The sequence below is a fragment of the Ursus arctos genome, unplaced genomic scaffold (genome assembly GCF_023065955.2).
Source record: "Ursus arctos isolate Adak ecotype North America unplaced genomic scaffold, UrsArc2.0 scaffold_24, whole genome shotgun sequence".
Classification (NCBI taxonomy): Eukaryota; Metazoa; Chordata; class Mammalia; order Carnivora; family Ursidae; genus Ursus; species Ursus arctos.
The window spans coordinates 389,479-406,710 of NW_026622919.1; the positions used below are offsets into that span (position 1 = coordinate 389,479).

The 17,232-nt window shown below is 55.3% G+C and overlaps 1 protein-coding gene across 1 annotated transcript in view; it reads right to left on the reverse strand.

Moving 5' to 3' along the window:
* TBCD (tubulin folding cofactor D) overlaps positions 1-17,232 on the reverse strand; it is a 160,652-nt gene that overhangs the window by 10,605 nt on the left and 132,815 nt on the right. The window contains exons 24-34 of the mRNA XM_026483785.4: positions 14,687-14,749; positions 13,736-13,812; positions 12,070-12,151; positions 9,876-9,994; positions 9,215-9,306; positions 8,414-8,554; positions 5,166-5,249; positions 4,660-4,818; positions 4,447-4,585; positions 2,220-2,341; positions 224-301 (exon numbers count right to left, since the gene is read on the reverse strand). Coding sequence (XP_026339570.1) covers positions 224-301; positions 2,220-2,341; positions 4,447-4,585; positions 4,660-4,818; positions 5,166-5,249; positions 8,414-8,554; positions 9,215-9,306; positions 9,876-9,994; positions 12,070-12,151; positions 13,736-13,812; positions 14,687-14,749 — 1,156 coding nt within the window. The remainder of the gene's footprint in view (positions 1-223; positions 302-2,219; positions 2,342-4,446; positions 4,586-4,659; positions 4,819-5,165; positions 5,250-8,413; positions 8,555-9,214; positions 9,307-9,875; positions 9,995-12,069; positions 12,152-13,735; positions 13,813-14,686; positions 14,750-17,232) is intronic.

Here is a 17,232-nt window from a genome sequence, read left to right on the forward strand (position 1 = left end):
TGGGCCTCTTCCCACCTGAGCGGCAGGCACTACATTGGAAGCCTGGCCCGAGGCGCAGCCCAGCCTCACTGGGGGCAGCCAGAGCCTCTTGCTGGCAGGGACCAGCCCTGAACGTGCTGGAAACCACCTCCTAGATTCTCACCTCCACCTCTCACGGCTTCGTCTCTACAAGGCGAGCTGTGAGGCTAGCCCGGCAGAGGGGCACCAAATGGGGCACACTTACTCCTGCTCCGAGGTGAAGAGGTCGAAGCAGCCGTTGGCCAGCATCTGGTCCAGTGTCTTCAGCAGCGGCACAGACACCCTGAGGGGAGAAGGCGAATGCTGAGGCCCAGGTGCCAACCCCGGAACCACGAAGATGCGGACTCTCCCCAGTCGACACCATCCCAATCCAAATCCAGACAAGACACCGTGTAGAAAATGACACTTGTACAATTCACGTGGAAACACGAAGGGTCAAGAAAAGCCAAACAACTAAGGGCCAAGAGAGCGAGCTGGCACCGTTTTTTCAGCCGCAAAGCTTGAGGGAGCACAACAGCACAGACTAAGGAGTAGAAAAGCCCAGAAATGAGCTTCCATATCCACAATTGATGAAAAAGTAGAAAAGCAACATTGTGGAAGGGACGGTTTTTCAACACACTGGACACCCACACACAGACACAACACAGACATGGATCTCACGTCACACACAGAAAATAACCCAAGACAGACCTTAGGTCTAAATATAAAACCTAACACTGGAGATCTTCTAGAAAACGTCAAGAGAAAACCTTCGTGACCCGAAGTCAGGACAAGACTCTTCCCTCTGACACAACAATCACACCCATAGAAACCAAGGGGAGGCGCCAGAGCGCGTGGGCATGTAGCTGACCGCTCAGAGTTCGCCAAGGGCGTAAAGGACAGGTCACCGCCTGGAAGACGGTGTCTGCAGGCCACTGTCTGACAAAGGCTTTGCACAGCTCACACAAGAAATCTCAGAACTCAGCAGTGAGGGAAACCACAACCACCCAGCTAAAAAACAGGCAGAAAGTATGAACAGACTCTCATCGGGGAGGAAATCCACGCCAGGCAGGAAGGAAGCCCCGAAGCATGAGGACAGGCCACAGCCGTCAGAACGCACGGATCCGGCGCCTTGACCCTCCAGACGTCCCAGCAGAGCACAAAACAGCGCCAGTGCTTCGCAAAACATTGTGGCAGTTCTTTAAAAGCTGAACACCCACCTGCCACGCAACGCAGCTCGCCGGCTGCTCAGCTGACCCAGGAGCAAAGTGGGGACGTGTCCGTACAGACATGTCTGCAAACGTCCCCCTCAGCTTAATCTTTAACTCCGGCCACAAACCCCCCGGCGACCATCAACAGAGAAACCAAGTGTGGTCTGACCGCACAACGGAAGCCAGACACGCTGCAGATTGCACTGAAATGCACGTGGAGAAGATGCCCACTGAGCCCCAGTGACAGCAAATTAGCGAGAGCAGCTGCCTCGGGCTGGGGGTGGGAGGGGTGACAGGTGTACTCAGTGTCCTGACTGGTGATAGTTTCCGGGATGCTGACAGAGTCAGTCTACCAAACTGTACCCTTCACTCACACTCAGCGCTCTCCCGGAGAAGAGAAAAGACCACCCGCTGAGCTCCCATTTGCTTTCCACAGACAGGACAGGCCAACAAGGGCCTGCGTTCGTACCGTTGTAACTGGGGCCCGGCTGCCCAGGACAGCGGAGATCTAAGTCCAGGATAAACCCTCTCAGAGAACTTTGGGAAACACCCCCAATTCCAAGGTCAGGACCCATGGGGTCTACACACCGCCTTCACGGAAAAGCAGTTAGCACAAACAACGCAGCAAAGATGCTCGGAAAACAAGTCCTATCTCTTGCTGCAACATTCCAATCCTGGCCTGCAGAGATCTTGACTATACAATGGACATGTCCGTGCACAGACCAGGAAGACGTCACCTCAGGGAAGAGCCACGTTTACCCTCCCAGGCTCATAGCCTCGGTCACCTTCACGCCCGACATGTACCGAAGTCCTAATCTGGCTGCCCACAGTGCAGGCTGGCAGCAGCTCCACAATGATGTGGCCAGTGGAGTGCCGTGAGCCGTGGGCACGCCCTCGCCTGGCTGCAGTCAGGTCCCCACCTGGGCCTACCTCACTGCCCCCTTGAAAATCCTGGTGGTACAAGTGAGACCATGGAGGTCTGAAAACCGTGATGAAAGTGCCATCCCTTACCTGTCATTCAGAAGGTTGTCCTCGAAGACCTGCAGGAGGGTCCCCCCGAAGCCCTCCAGGGCCTGCGAATCATTCTGAATCCCCTTCATGTACTCAAGGAGGCTCTGAGTCGAGCACCTGACCTGCAACACAGACGCACTCTGGTAACGACGACAAGACCGCCGCCCCCTTGCCACCTGCCCCAGAGTCCACCTCGATGGCTCCACTCCAACATCCATGACGGAGCCCAGGAGACAGAGCGACACAGCACGGCCATCTTGGCAACGTCCCACCAGATGGGGCATAAGCACAAAGACATGGAATGAGCACTGACCCGGAAATGCTTCTCCTGGGGCAGCACAGACCAAGCACCACAACGACCCCTAAGTTGACCTCAGTGGGGGCTGCACACAGTCTCCCCGAGAAGCAGGTCAGGGGCCAGATGCTCTGACACCTTCTATTCCAAACTCAACCTATAACCCCCAAGGCACTGCTGGGCTCAGAGACCCTCCCCACAGACCCCAACGGATGAGCAGAAGGAATTGACAGAGTGACCCGTGCAGTGACCACATGGATGCGGGCACAGCTGGTAGTGGGGGCAGCAGGAATCCAGGTGCCCTGAAGCAGGACCGGCAGCTGGGGGCTGGCACCGAAGAAACCCGCTCCCACTAACCCGTGCGGTGCCACCCACAGCTGCCTGCAGGAGCAAAGGCAGCGCCCCCAGACCAGAGTCGCCTGCCTCCCTGTCACAGACCCAGGACGGGGAGTGACCAGGAATGAGTCAACAAGAGGAAGTGAGCCAAAGCAGACCCCCTCCACCGAGAGCACAGGTACGAGCATTACAAGACATGGCACAGAGGACAGGGCTGCAGGTTAATTTTTAGAGGAGCCTGCAGGGCGCCTGGGTGGTGCCATCGGTTGAGCGTTGGCCTCTCGATTTGGCTCAGGTCATGATCTCGGGGTCGTGAGATCGTCAGGCTCTGCACTCAATGGGGAATCTGCTTAAGGTTCTCTCTCCCTCTGCCCCTCCCCCCCATTCACTCTCTTAAAAACAAACAAAAAACACAAAAACAAAACCCAGATGAGCCTGCAATGAAAAAGCACAAGAGAGATTTCAAAACAAAGTGAATGTCTGGTAATAAAAAACAGAATTACGGAAACCAAAAATTCAGCAGGCGGAGAGGATAAACAGCACCTCGTACGAAGCTGCAAAACAAAGCAGTACTGGAAAAGAAGTCTGAAAACCAGAAAGGACGGAGCACAGGTGGAAACGTGGGATCATAAGGGGTACGCAGGAGGAGGAGATCCTGAACGAGAATGAGGAGGGCAGAGAAGGGTCCAGAAGAGATGGGAACCATGAACGCACTGATGAACACAGACAACAAATCCCAGCAGGTCACAGGCTGGAGCATCAGAGGGAAGCTGCAGAGCGCCAAGCTAGGGCTGAGGGGGGCAACCCCACAGCCGAACCAGGAGCAGCAGCCCCACCAGACAGGGCTCCCGCTCCAGCAATATCAGCACCCAAGAGCACGGGCAGGTAAGTGAAAACGCATCTGCCGTCCCCAAGAAGCCCACGTGTGACCACGCAGGGGAGCAGGACACAGCCTCCCCACCCTCGACGGCTCCAAAGTTGGGTGCACGCGACACTGTTTCTGGGTTCAGTGAAGAGCAGGTAAAAGGAATGTGTGGCCACCACATCAGCAGAATGGACACGAGAAAACAAACACATACAACAGACCAAACTTATCCAGAAAATGACAGCACAAAGAGGAGAAAAGAAAAGTGGGCAAAGAGGGTGAAGCAGCAGCTAGCAGGTGAAGTCCAAACGTGCCGCTGAGCCCGGTGCACACAAGAGAACCAGGCTGTTCCGTGCTGTGTGTGGTGGGACACCGTCCACACAGGAGCTCGCCACAACATTCCTGGTAGTTCTGTGCTTCAATTTTCCTAAATAAAAAGTCCTGCCACTGAGCTTCCCACTAGGAACGCCAGCCCACTCTCATGAGAGTAACACCGTCTTTGGGCGTCCTGCCCTGCAAACCCAAGGCCAGCGGAAGGAGCGCACCCTTGACCCCACTTTGACCCCCAAAGCAGAGAAAAAACCAGCACCGCAAGGAGACAGCTGCAGTCCCAGAGCGTGCCTCTCAGCCTCTGGCTGCCCCGCACTTGTGCCCCCTCGAACCTCCCACACCGCCCCAGCCCTGGGCCAGATGCCACCCACCACCGTGGGCTTGGGAAGAGACCTCCTCACCGTGGACTCGGTCAAGCCGCCCACGGACACGGCCAGCCCCAGTAGGACGTGGTAGCGGTAGGCGGGCAGCCCCAGGAGCTGGGTGATGCGAGGGAAGGCCTGGGACGGTGCATTCCAGTTCATGGAGGCCATGTCGGATCTGCAGAGAGTGAGTCAACAAGCTGGAGTGGGGGCCCGCGCCCACTGGGGGTCGGGGACCCTGGCCTCCCGTACCTGGGAAAGAGCTTTTCCAGCTCTCCTCGGTGGGGCACGTGAGGGACAGGGGAGCCGTCAGAGTGCAGCAGCGTCATGAAAACGCGGGCGGCGTGTGCACGGACCCGGTCAATCTTCTCACTCGCCTGCTGGGCCACACAACACATGACCTGCTGACAGCTACAAACCAAGAGCGAGGCCGTTAGCCCAGCTTGAACCCAGGGCCCCAGCCAGAGTGGCCCTGCGAGCACAGCAGCCACCCCAGCTGCTGCAGGGGGATGGGATGCTGCCACAGTGGACCTGACACCTCAGAGGCCTGAGCACCAGGTCTTGGGTGGAAGAGGTGCAGATGGGTGGGGTCAGGTGGGTGACAGGGGAGAAGGGGACACAGGAAGGGACTGAAGGCGGGAGGGAGGGGAGAGAGACCCCGGCAGTGACAGCGGACTGGACACAGAGACCCCGGCCTTGACCCCAATGCTGGCGTCCTCCCGCAGACCAGGCCAGACCCCCACACAAGAGCTACTCACACACTGGCCTCGATCAGCTCTGGCTGCTCCCTCCCCAGCAGGAGCGTCAGGTCCATCAGACTGGTCATGGCGGCCTCACGGACCCTGTAGGGACAAGGAGGCGATGAAGAGCCCCAGGTGCCACGTGACCCCTCAGTCATACTCAGGAGGCTCAGACACCCTCAACCAGGGTGAGTTCCAGAGACTGACTGTCACTTTAGTAGGAAACGCCCACCGAACGCAGTACACGCAGCTAGCAAGAGCACTTTCTCCTGTGCTCCGTTAGCAAGGACACATGCCTGACGCCCGCAGGCAGATGCCAGGTCCCAAGGGCACACAAACAGCACTGATGTGCCCACAAACCCTCCAGATGCAGAACGGCCTGGTCCACAAAGCTTTCTCCTGGCAGAGAAACCGAGGGACAGAGGCTTGCTGAGAGCTCACGTCTGCCCCTGCTACCGTCCTTCTAGACCAGGACGTCGCTCTCCACCCTGACTCACTCCACAGTCGCTCACACTGAAGAAGACGAAGCTTCCACACCGTGAAAACCTGAGCCCGCACCAAGACTGGCCGACCCAGCGGGGACAGAGCTGGGCAGGAGGGACCACAGACCCGCCCCGCACCACCAAGGCTGGCAGGTCCCACGGGCCAGGGATCAGTCCTCCCACCGACAGACAGAGGCCCCAGCCCACAGGAGCCTGGCAGGTGAAGTACTGAGCACGGGTGTGGGGGTGCTGGAGGCACAAGACAGACACGGGCCAGGGTTCATGGGAGCAAGGGAGCCTGTCCCCAGGGCATGGCCACCAACCAGATGCTGCTGAAGACCCGACACATAGTATGCCTGTGCATCTGCAGGCACCAGGGCCACGCAGGGCGTGGCAGACAGGAGGGCCATGTGGCCCCGGCGCCCCGTGTCTACAGCACTCACGGGAGAGGTGGTAGAGGACAACCCAAGCCTGCACATGCCCTCGGGGCCTCCCCAGCTCCTGACAGGACAGACACGGGCCAGGGTCCCAAATGCCAGGTGCTGGCAGCAGGGAGGCCCCTCGGGCAGGGCTGTGGGTACAGGTGGCACATAGCCCGACCCCACACCGAAAGCATCGGGTGGCCTGCACCCACACCGCAGGCCTGCCCTTCGTGCTCCCTGCAAGGACGTGCACACCCAGAGCCTCCGCAATTCTGAATGTACAGTTTCTGGATTTAGTTAGCGCTACAAGGAATGGTTTTAAAAAAAAAAAAAAAAAAGACCAAGTGTTAAAATGCTAGGAAAGGACAGAAGCAGACACGGGGCTCCCACACATCCCGGAACAAATAGGCAGAGTCTTTAAACAACTGTGAGGAACATGCAGACGGAAAACAGGTGCAAAAATAAGTAACTGGAGACCTTCCACAGAGAGTGAGGTTCTCTGAAAAAGGACCGACCATCACCGGGCTCCCACCCTGTGCTGCGTAGGCAGGCCTCTGGGAGGAGCGGTGGCACCGGCACCCCTGTGCACGGCGCTGCCCGAGCTTCCTCCTCACAGGGCTCAGCGTCTGCGCTGCTGAGGGACCCGAGACCCACCGTCCTTCTGGCTTGAACTGTAAGAGTCAGGACAACCAGGGCCCCCAAGAGCACAGGAGCCCCCTCGCAGGGGTGCACCCCACAGGGGGACCCCACGCCCGCATAGGAGGGCTGCCCACCCAACAGAACATGGGGGGCCGCTCACATCAGGCGAGGCGGAGACGGCAGCTCTGTACTGAACCCAAGCCCACTGGCCACTGGAAAGCCACCGGCACCCTCCGGAGGAATGAGGGAACCCGTCTCCACAACAAACCTCCAGTAGCCAGGATCCGCTCCAGAACCGCATGCCCCACAAAGAACCAGGAAGAACGACCCGCTCTCCAGGGCACACGACTGAGCCCAGGCTGGGGTTCAACCGTCATCACTGACACAGACCCCGATGGGTGCAGCCCCCTCAGCCTGCATCCCGCGGGGACAGGGAAGCGCAGGGGTTGGGGCTGTGCTGTTGCAGGGCCACCAGGCAGCTGTCAGGGCGGATGCCCCAGGGACTCAGGGACACTCCTCGAGGGCCCCCCACGCTCCCACCAATGAGCCCTGTCCGTGTCTACAAGGACACGCCAAGGCCATCAGGGCCCCACGCGCCCGTGTCCCCAGCACCATGTGGGACTGAGCAGAAGGGAAGGAAAGCAAGCCAGTGAGGTGAGGGAACATCCTGATGGAGGAAAAGGTGCAAAGCCAGCGGACACAGAAAGTGGGAAAAGCCCCAGACGGGAACTGTAATGGAGCGACACCATGAAATTAGAACTTTCTCAGGCGACCTTGATGGCAGCGTAGAGGTAACCCAGGGAAGAGACAGTGAACTTGAACGTAAATTAGAATTTACACAACTGAAGAAAAAAAAACTGGAAGAAAAAAAAAAGGGAGTAGAGCCCCAGGGTTTGCAGGAAGGGGCGGCCCCACAGGGGACAGGGCACGGGAGGTCCAAGATGGGGGTGGGGCAGAGGAGATTTAAAGAAACGTGGCCAAAAACTTGCCACATATGGAAAACCATGCGCATTTCTTTCTTCTCTCTTTTGAGGCGTCACGTGAAGCTCAGCTCTGTTTCCGCTGTAATAACGATTCCGCTCAAGGTCAGTGACGCCGTACCCCATGCAGCCTCTTGGCACAACGCCCATCACAGCATGTACAGAACGAGAGACAGAAGTCATGAGAGCAGCTCTCAGTTCCTCCAATAAAAGGGTAACTTGGTCTGCTATTTACAGTCAACTGAAACGTTGTAAAGATGATAGCTGCCGACGCAGAACAAAAAAATGACACACCTCGAGCCGCGGGAACAGCCTCCTCGCGGCTCAGGCTATAACGAATTGTCAGGGCGTCCTCGCGAGAACAGTCAAGCCAAGGTTGCTCCCAAGACTGAGATCTGGCCACCTGGTTTCCCGTCACAGGGGCCACAGTTCACTGTGCAGCTGAATCTCCAGAGAAGTACCCTTTCCTCCTCCTCCAAAGTGGTCTGACCCCCTTCTTGCCCTAAGCGCCCAAACTGGGGCCTTTGTCTGCTTGAACTCTCTCAAAAGAACTGGAAAGCCAACCGCGGGGGCTGGGACGAGGGAGTGACAAGTGTGTGTGTTGTAGAATTTAGTATATTTGAGAGAAGAGTCGAACGCAACCATGAGCCAGGCCTGAGGACACTCTGCTGTCCCGAGAATACAGGCCCAGGAAGGACAGTGCAGCTCAAGGACCATGAGCAAGAGACCGCCTGCCACCTTACCACGCGCCCACGTCCCCACGGCTGTCGGTAGTGTAGTCGCGCAGACAGCCCAGCAGCGTGCGATAAATCTGGGAGACGTTCTCTTCACACACAACCTCGTCTGGGGCGCCTCCTGCTCTCACGCCAACCGTCTGGCAAACCCTGAAATTATTAAAAATGCGTGAAATATGGCAAGTGTCTGTGAACCCCATCTTTCCCACCATCTTGGCCTGATGGGACATGCTGGAACAGGCCAACAACCTCAGGGACAGATTCAGAACTCCAGAGCTCCTTCCACGCGGACACATGCTGAATGACGCTTTTCCCCAAAATCACATTTCCTAGTGTCTGCAGCTTAAAAGGTGTGCGGGAGGCCACCTGTGCTGGCCCCTCCTGCCCTCCATCCTGGCAGAAAGGGGTGGTGTCACCGCAGAGCAGAAGAGGGGCACGGGTGAGGGACAAAGCAAAGTGTGTCCTGGCGCGCATGCTGTGTGTGGTAGCACCACAGGCCGCTCCACACGGACTTCCAGACTTGAGCAAGGTTCACGCCGCAGTTCGCAAGGTGGGCTGCCATTCCTAAAGCAAAGAAGTCTAATATTCACTATAGCGACAATGAATAAACAGTGTCAATGAGCCTCTGAGTTGCAAATATTCTTTGACAACCCTCTGAAAAGAGAAGAAATGAGAAAATAAAAAGTGACACTTGCTTCAAAGTAGATTCATCATGTGAGACTGGGCTCTGGCCCACACCAACAGGGACCACCCTCAGTGGTCGCTGGCCCCTGGGAGAGCAAGGACTGGGGGAACAGCCGGGAGACCCACCTTGAGATAGCCTTCAAAGCATCCCGCCTGGACTCGGCAAAGCTCACATCCTCAGGACAAATGACTGTCACGGCGCCCAGGCCTGCCAACACCTGAAAGGCAGTAATGCGTCCTCAACAGAACGTGCACCTGGCAGGCCGCACGCCCTGCTGCAGCCCCCAGCTCATCTCCGCGGGGCATCCCCAACGCCAGCTGCCCCCTTTCTGTCCTGTGGCCCAGAGCTGGAAACTGTGACAAATGATCAGCTGACCCTGGATATCAAGATCCGCTACTTCTTGAAGGGCCATTTGGTCCTGAGAGTCGCATGTTCCAAACGGATAAGCCGCAGAGTTGAGTTTGAGGCGGTCTGTCCAGTGCCTCTGACCCCAAGATGTCCCGGGCAGGAGGAAGGGGACACGACATGGCTGTCTAAAGGCGAGTGTGTTTCCACAGAGGCAGCAACAGCTTCCCTCTGTCAGACTAGAACTCAGCCCAAGTCCCTCCTGTCACATGAGAGTGTTCACCGGGCCCCTTCAGGAGCACCCCGTTCCCTTCCTCACGGCCACACACCCGGACAGGTGTGGACCCGTGGTCTGAGCCCTCCCGAACCTTCCCCCACCGGGCTCACACACAGCGCCCGAACCCAACAGGGGGCCCTTTCCTCAGGGTGCAGGGCACTCACCTGCTGCAGCCTGCCTTTCAGGAGGAAGCGCGGGAGGGCGCCCAGGGCCAGCGAGAAGCCACAGCGAGCCATCTCCTCTGGGCTCTGCAGGTCAGCAAGATACTGCCGTATCAGCTCCTCTGAAAGGAAGCAACGAGAGGGCCACTGCCTTCCTTCCCGCACAGCACGCACTCTTTATGACATCTCAGAAATGCGTGAGTAGGCGGCGAGGGAAAGGCAGGAAGCGTGCCAGCTTCTGAAGCAGGTATGCCTTGAAATGGCTCCGATCAAAACGGATTTAAGAAGTTTTATAGGTGGTTTTGAGGTTTTCATAGGCGATTTTAATACATGATTTCACTCTTAGGAGAATAAATCCAGGAGGGGTTAAGAATGCATGAGGTGGTCCTATTCACCAGGAACACAAACGCATGATGGACACGATGCCCTCCCAGGGTGAGCACGAAGGGGCAGAAGCAGCCAGTCGGGCTGAGAGCACACTGCGCGCAGACCGATGCTCCCCGAGACGGGAAGGCCGTCGACAGGGATGAAACAGGGACAGGAACAGAGGGTGCAGGGCAGACTCAAGGGACAGTCTGGGCGGGAAGGGCAGTTGGGTTGCCAGGCTGTCCTCGACCCACACAGCTCGGGAGGGGCCGGGAGGCTGCACACGCCGACCTGTCTGACCATTGTGACTGATTCTTGTCCTTCCTGCTTGGACGTCAACAAAGCACCACCGTGGCGACACGTGCACAGAAACCTCAAGGGCCTACGTTAGGCCAGCGAACAAACATCAAACACCCGCGCGCACCCTGTCCGCAGCGCTGGCTGGGGTCTCTGCACGCCGCAGGGGACGCCGGAACACCGCTCACTGTTCCCACGTGCACAGTGACGCCACGTTCTCTTCTCAGGCAAAACTGAAAGATGACCTTATCATCCCAATTTTTAAAAACAAACTAAATACAAAATGATATTACTACCTCTCTAGGTAACACTGCCTACGGTCAAGGGAAAAACGTTATAAATTTGGAAAGTCTGTCAGAAGATCACATTACAGGGGCGCCTGGGTGGCGCAGTCGTTAAGCGTCTGCCTTCGGCTCAGGGCGTGATCCTGGAGTTGTGGGATCGAGCCCCACATCAGGCTCCTCCGCTATGAGCCTGCTTCTTCCTCTCCCACTCCCCCTGCTTGTGTTCCCTCTCTCGCTGGCTGTCTCTATCTCTGTCGAATAAGTAAATAAATAAATCTTTACAAAAAAAAAAAAAAAAAAGAAGATCACATTACAGGATATGTTCTTAGTTTTGAAAAAATCACAGAAAGTAGATTCAGACTATTGCACACATGATTTTTACCATTTAAAATCATTTAAAAGTGTTTCACATGCTTCTGAGGTGACTGTCAGGCAAGAGAACGCTGCAGGGCACCACAGTGGACGGACAAGAAGCTTCTCTGCGCAGGCCCATCACGGGTCGGCCGAACCACCACAAGGGGGTTCCGGAAAACCCAACTGAGGCAACACTGTGCAGCGAGGCTTCTGTGAACAGGGAAAGGGCAAAGTACACGCACATGCCGAGGATCCGCACCAGGAAACTGGCACGGTGAATAAGGAAACCCTAAAACCGCATTTTGCCGTAAGGTAAAAAGTCACTGAAGCAATCGGGAACAGGGATCGGGACATGCCAGCACAGCAGAGGCAGACCCTCTGAGCCGACGGAACCCAGGAAACAAGGACCAGAAAGAAGAGGAAGGGGCCAAGGAGCAACACCAAGGGAAACACAGGAACAAAATGGAACAGGAAACAGGAGGCTCCCTGGGAGGCCAGATAAGGAAGGCGCTCCATCCACGTACACTGGGAATCTCCAAAGCACAAAGTGGGGGAAGTTTACTTGAAAGCGTCATTCGGGCGAATGCTGCTGACATAAGCACGGGTTCGGCACAGTGAGCACCATGCCTGTTCTCGCCTTTTCGGGGGAATGCCAAGGCTCCAGAGAAGCACCTGTCTAGAGCTCAAAAGGGACGAACACCTCCGGCAGCTACACGAACCCGGCGGATCCGAGAGCATCACGTCCCTATGTCGCTCATCCCCCATCCCCATCCCTGCTCAACTCCCAGCTCGGGCCCCTCCCTCCCACACCCTGTCCACCTGCAGCAGGAGGCAACGCTCGGAAACCCAGACCCTGCACGCCCACTTCCTGATGGAAGCCCCTGCGGCCCACTCACCCTGCCTAGCGGGATCCGCCTCCCCGGTCTCCAGGGCGTAGTACTCGCTGCAGAGAGCAGCCAGGGCCAAGACGGCCGCTTCCTGCAACAAAGCGGGACATCAGTGCACTGTGCAGCCTCCCGGGCGCCTCAGCCTTCAGGCTGCTCTGCTGTCAGGCCCGTGATTAAGTGTGAGACAAACAGAAACTGAACCATATGCTCCTTTCCAGCGCTTCTGTTGACAGTCGTCAGATACGCTTATAACTTCAGTATTCTCTGCAACTAACAATATGAATGGAAAATATAACTTCTTCCATTCGATGCAAATGTTTTCTAATAAAACAGTTAATAATAAAATGGGGCATTTTTTTCTTTCCCCACAGAATTAGTGAAGGGCAAAGTGTGTGTTGTACCCCAAAAGTAACATACAGCCTTCATTTAGAGGGGAGCTGCGGGGCCAGGGTCAGAGGAGGAGAGTGGGAACTGATGTGGCAGCAGCCGTGGGCCCCCAGGACCCCCCCCAGAACACCTCTACTGCCAAGAGGAAGAGCCTGAGCTCAAGGTGAGCCTCTCAGGGTCACACAGACAGGGAAGGGCAAATGCTGGATTCCTAAGTTCTTTCCACTACTTCCCCAAATTAGACAGAGCAGCCCTGGAGAGAGGTTCCGGAGGCTGCACAGGGAAGGCCACCGGCACGCGGCGGGGGGCCCACACTACGCAACATCACACCGACGTGTCACCTGTGCAAACTACCACAACCCTGCTGGTGTGGATCAATTATGGGAACGCTCTTAAAAGGAAATTCTGAGGCCTGACCATGAAACATTCAGATTCAACTAGTAAAACCGTACTTGGATTCTACAGAATGATAAAGTTCCTTTAAACAAAAACATACGCAGGAGGCTGGAGAATTAATCGTATGGGAAACCAACACGGACTCCTATTTCTCCACCCTCAGTACCAAAGCCCAACACATCCTGCCTGCACACCTCTGTCACAGCTCCGCTAGCCAGTCCCCCGTCCCAGGACAGGACAACAGCACATCGGCCAGCAGACACACTCGCTCAAGAGAGCCAGCACTCTCGGGCCAGGACCCTGGACCCCGGCTTCCACCCGCACCTAAGCATCACGGCAGAGTCTCCAACCCCACCATTCTGCAACTCAATAAATAATCACTATGGACATACAGATGTTCAGAAGTAAATTAATTAAACAAAAAACTGTCATATAAAATTTAATTATTCTGGTCATCATTGGCTGCATTAGTTTTCCTGAATATAAATTACATAGATAATACCATCTAGAATTCCAAATATAATTATGGCATTTATCAATGATCACATTCATGTATAAAAGGGACCCATAACACACACAGTCCTTTGAAACAAACACTAACAAAAAAAATAGATTAAGGTCACTTTTTTTAAAAATTTTATTTACTTACTTCAGAGAAAGAGAGAGAGAGAGAGCATGTTCATGAGAAGGGGACAGGGCAGAGGGACAGAGAAAGAATCTTGAGCAGACTCTGCACTGAGTGCAGAGCCCAACATGGGGCTCGATCCCAGGACCCTGAGATCATGACCTGAGCTGAAATCGAGAGTTGGATGCCCAACCAACTGAGCCCCCAGGCACCCCAAATGGTCCTTTCTAGACAGTGCAACAGCCAGAAGAATCTTGCTTACCATACCTTGATCTGTTGTCTAGAATGACTTGAAATAAGGTGGAGATTTCTCAACGTGTCATTTATCAGCCACTGCCAACCATCTGTCAAAGGAAAAAAAGACATTCATTTACCCAACTAAGAACATGTAGATGAAATTAAAAACAACAGATCTTCTACCTCTTAAAGTGGGTAACCTTTGAGATGAATCTGGAGAAAATCTAAGGTAAACATTACACAGGTTATACAAAAATCCAAGGGCCCTCTCCATTCAGAGAGAGAAAGCCTTCTTTTGGCTGCTGAAACGTTAAACGGTTACTGTGAGCAATTTTTGCTCTTTTAACACTGCAAGCTTCAGGGGGCCACTTCCAGAAGCACCTCTCTCACAATGCCCCTGGGCCCCCACCAATAAAAATCTAAACATCTAACTCAATGAGATCCCACACAGAGCAAAGAATGCTACATTTATCCAATTTCTTTTTTTCTTTTTGGTTTCCTGGTCCCAGAACTTCTGAGGCTGCAAAAGCAAAGAATAAAGTTGACCGGGGGATAAAGGTGACCCCAAGGCCCCTTTGTTACTGCCTCTCTGTGGCCATGTGCCATAGAAGGTGGAGGGCTCCAGGCCTGCAGAGGGGCCGGGCCACTGCTCCACAAGAGCTGGTCCTCACATATCCCGCCTGTACCCCAAGTCCTGCAGGACTGCACCATGCGTCTGCCGGGGCGAGGGATGGCCAAGACTGCCCGGCACTGGGGGCAGGTGCCACAGGCAGAGTGGCAGCCAGGAGCTCTGAGGAAGGAGCCTGACTTCTCATTAGACAAGGGACAGATTCTCTCTCTCTCTGAGGAGGACAGTGGGGGGATGCTCATTATTTACAATGGGTTATCATCTACCCTAGCTGTTCATTTTTACTTTTTGATTTGAAATAGTTCTGGGAGGAAATGCTACAATGTGAGTCTACAATAAAGAAAAGCACTTACCAATTACGACATCACCTCTAAAAGGCATCTTGGAAAGGGACAAGTTTTCTATTAAAACGCACACTAGGAAGACAAAGGATAAATGTGGTGTCATTTCTCCAGAAGTGCCCATTGCAGCTCCCACCCTGCCTTGTCTGAGAGCTGAGTTGCTGGGACCAAGTCCCTCCCACCACTCTGGACACATCCGTGCTGGTCTCTGGCCAGCCCCTGAGCAGCCCCAGCACCTCCATAGCTGTGCAGGAGAACCTGCCCCACACCTGGCCCAGGTAGAGACAGCCCCAGGGCCACACGGAGCAACATAGCCCACAGCTACAGATGTGACCCCAACACGAATCCTCAGGGACGCATGTGCTAACAAGGTCACTGACACCTACAAGTGACCAGGAGCTGTGGCACCTGCCTGAGAAGAGGACCACAGAGAGGCAGCCACGCAGGAGGAAAGGGGGTCTCCAAGGTCAGCGGAAGCAGTCCTGTCACAGGTGAGCACTCCCAGTCCACCTAGGTCAGGACCGGTGAGCACCCAGGAGTCCACTGAGGGGTGGGACAGGCGAGCACTGGCCGGGTGGGGGGGGGGGGGTCTACTGAGGGCAGGTGAGCACCAGAGCATCCACTGAGGGGCCAAAATGAGGACAGATCAACAAACAAGAGAAAGTAATGCTATCATCCTTGACAGGACGGTTCCGGGACAAGTCATGGTGTTAAAATCTTGGGTAAATTCCTGACCTCTGTGAATAATTAGTGTCAGTTTTTTAAATAAAGAAACGATTACCACACCCATGGGCAGAAACTGGTCCAATATGATCAACAGGTTAAAGACACCACCCACCGCAGGGAAAACAACCCAAGTGTGGGATGGAATCCACGAGCTATGAGCGTCCATCTGGCGGCCCTCCTGCAGGCACTCTCCCACTGCACTGCCCGCCAGCCCTGCACAGGCCCAACCCTCCAGCAAGCTGTCCTGCACCCCAGCACGCCACACACCCCCAGCACAACCATGCCGGAGTCCTCTCCCCGATCGCCCACACAAGAGAGGGTGGCCCTGTACCCACCACGTCTGTCACACTGAACTGGACACAGCTTTAGTGGTTTTTTTCTTGATGGTACAAATACTGTATTTGCTGAAAAAAATTCAACACTACAGAAAAACATCAGAGAAAACACTGCCACTGGCCTTTTGGTGACCACCCCTGGGTGCCTGGCATGGCCACACCCACCCTCATGCTTCTACAGAAGCAGGAAGGAAAGGTGCCGCTTCCCCAAGGACACCCCCTTTCTAGGGTCTCTCTACTCCCCCCTTTTCGTCCCTAAGCTCTCACCCTGACCCCAGCAACTAGGCCTGAGCTGGAGTGTGACAGCAGTCAGGCAGCCTGGCTGGACGCAGGGCAAGCGCCTCCAGACCCTGGCACTGACAACAGCTCCCCCGAGTTCATGCTGTGCTGGGGTGCTTACTGCTGTCACGCGGGGACCCCAAGTAAGAGCACAGCCGTGCAGTCTGCACGCACCCGGGGTGCTGCGGACCAAAGGCGAGCAGGTCCCCGTCCTCGCAGCTCCTGACTCCCGGTGCCCATGACCAGGAACGAGGTCCCGCCTCGCGCCAGCACAGACTCCAGCCACCACCCTGCTTTTCTCTCTAACAACGTAACCAACTTCTGGAGACCTCACGCCATTGTGAGCAGTCTGTGATACTCCGTGCTCTGGATGCAAAACAACTCATTCAGTATCTCTCCTGAAGGACTGAATGCTGCCTCCAGCTCCGTGTCACTGCACCGGCAGGGCCACACGTGCCTGTGGATGCAGACTGCCCATCTGCCCTTACACGGCTCTGTGTGCTGAGCCTCGGCACTGGCACCCAGGACGGTGGGCAAACTGGACAGCCTGTGACAGCACACGCTCTGGGGCTGGAGCCAGGGCTGCTGAGCTCTGACTGCAGCCAACCTGAGAGAGAACACCGTTGTTCTCTCTGGTTAAGGGAACCGGCATCCCCCTGCCTGCTGGGGGAGGCTAAACACCGGTCGGCAATGCAGAGGCTCTCTGGGTTTGTGCTCACACGGAATCTCCGTGTATCTGCTCTGGCAAGTTTAAGGGCTCTGTGCAGCCTGTAAACAATCACCTTTTCGTTCACCGCAGTACAAGGATTTCCTCTCTGTGTTGTGCCTACTGGTTTTATACATGGGTGTATTCCCCCACCCAAAAGTTTTCAATACTTATGTAGACAAACATACGACTTTCTACTGCTTGTTTCCTCTGTGGAACTACTGCTAATTCTGTTGGACGGCTATGTGCCAGAAGCCAAAAACAAAACAAAACAGAACCGTGGTCCTCACCAGTAGGAACTGTCGGAGCAAGTGTTACGAGGGGTGTCTGGATCTGCTTACGACGCAGGGCAGACAGACGAGCGGCAAACAACGAGACTTGCTGGAGCAGGAGCACAGATAGCACAGGGCTCCACAAGCTATTTTTCTGTGCTTTTGTGTAGATTTGAAATTTTCCAAATTAAGATTTTTAAGGACCGATGCTATCCTACAATGTCTCCTAAAATTTTTTTG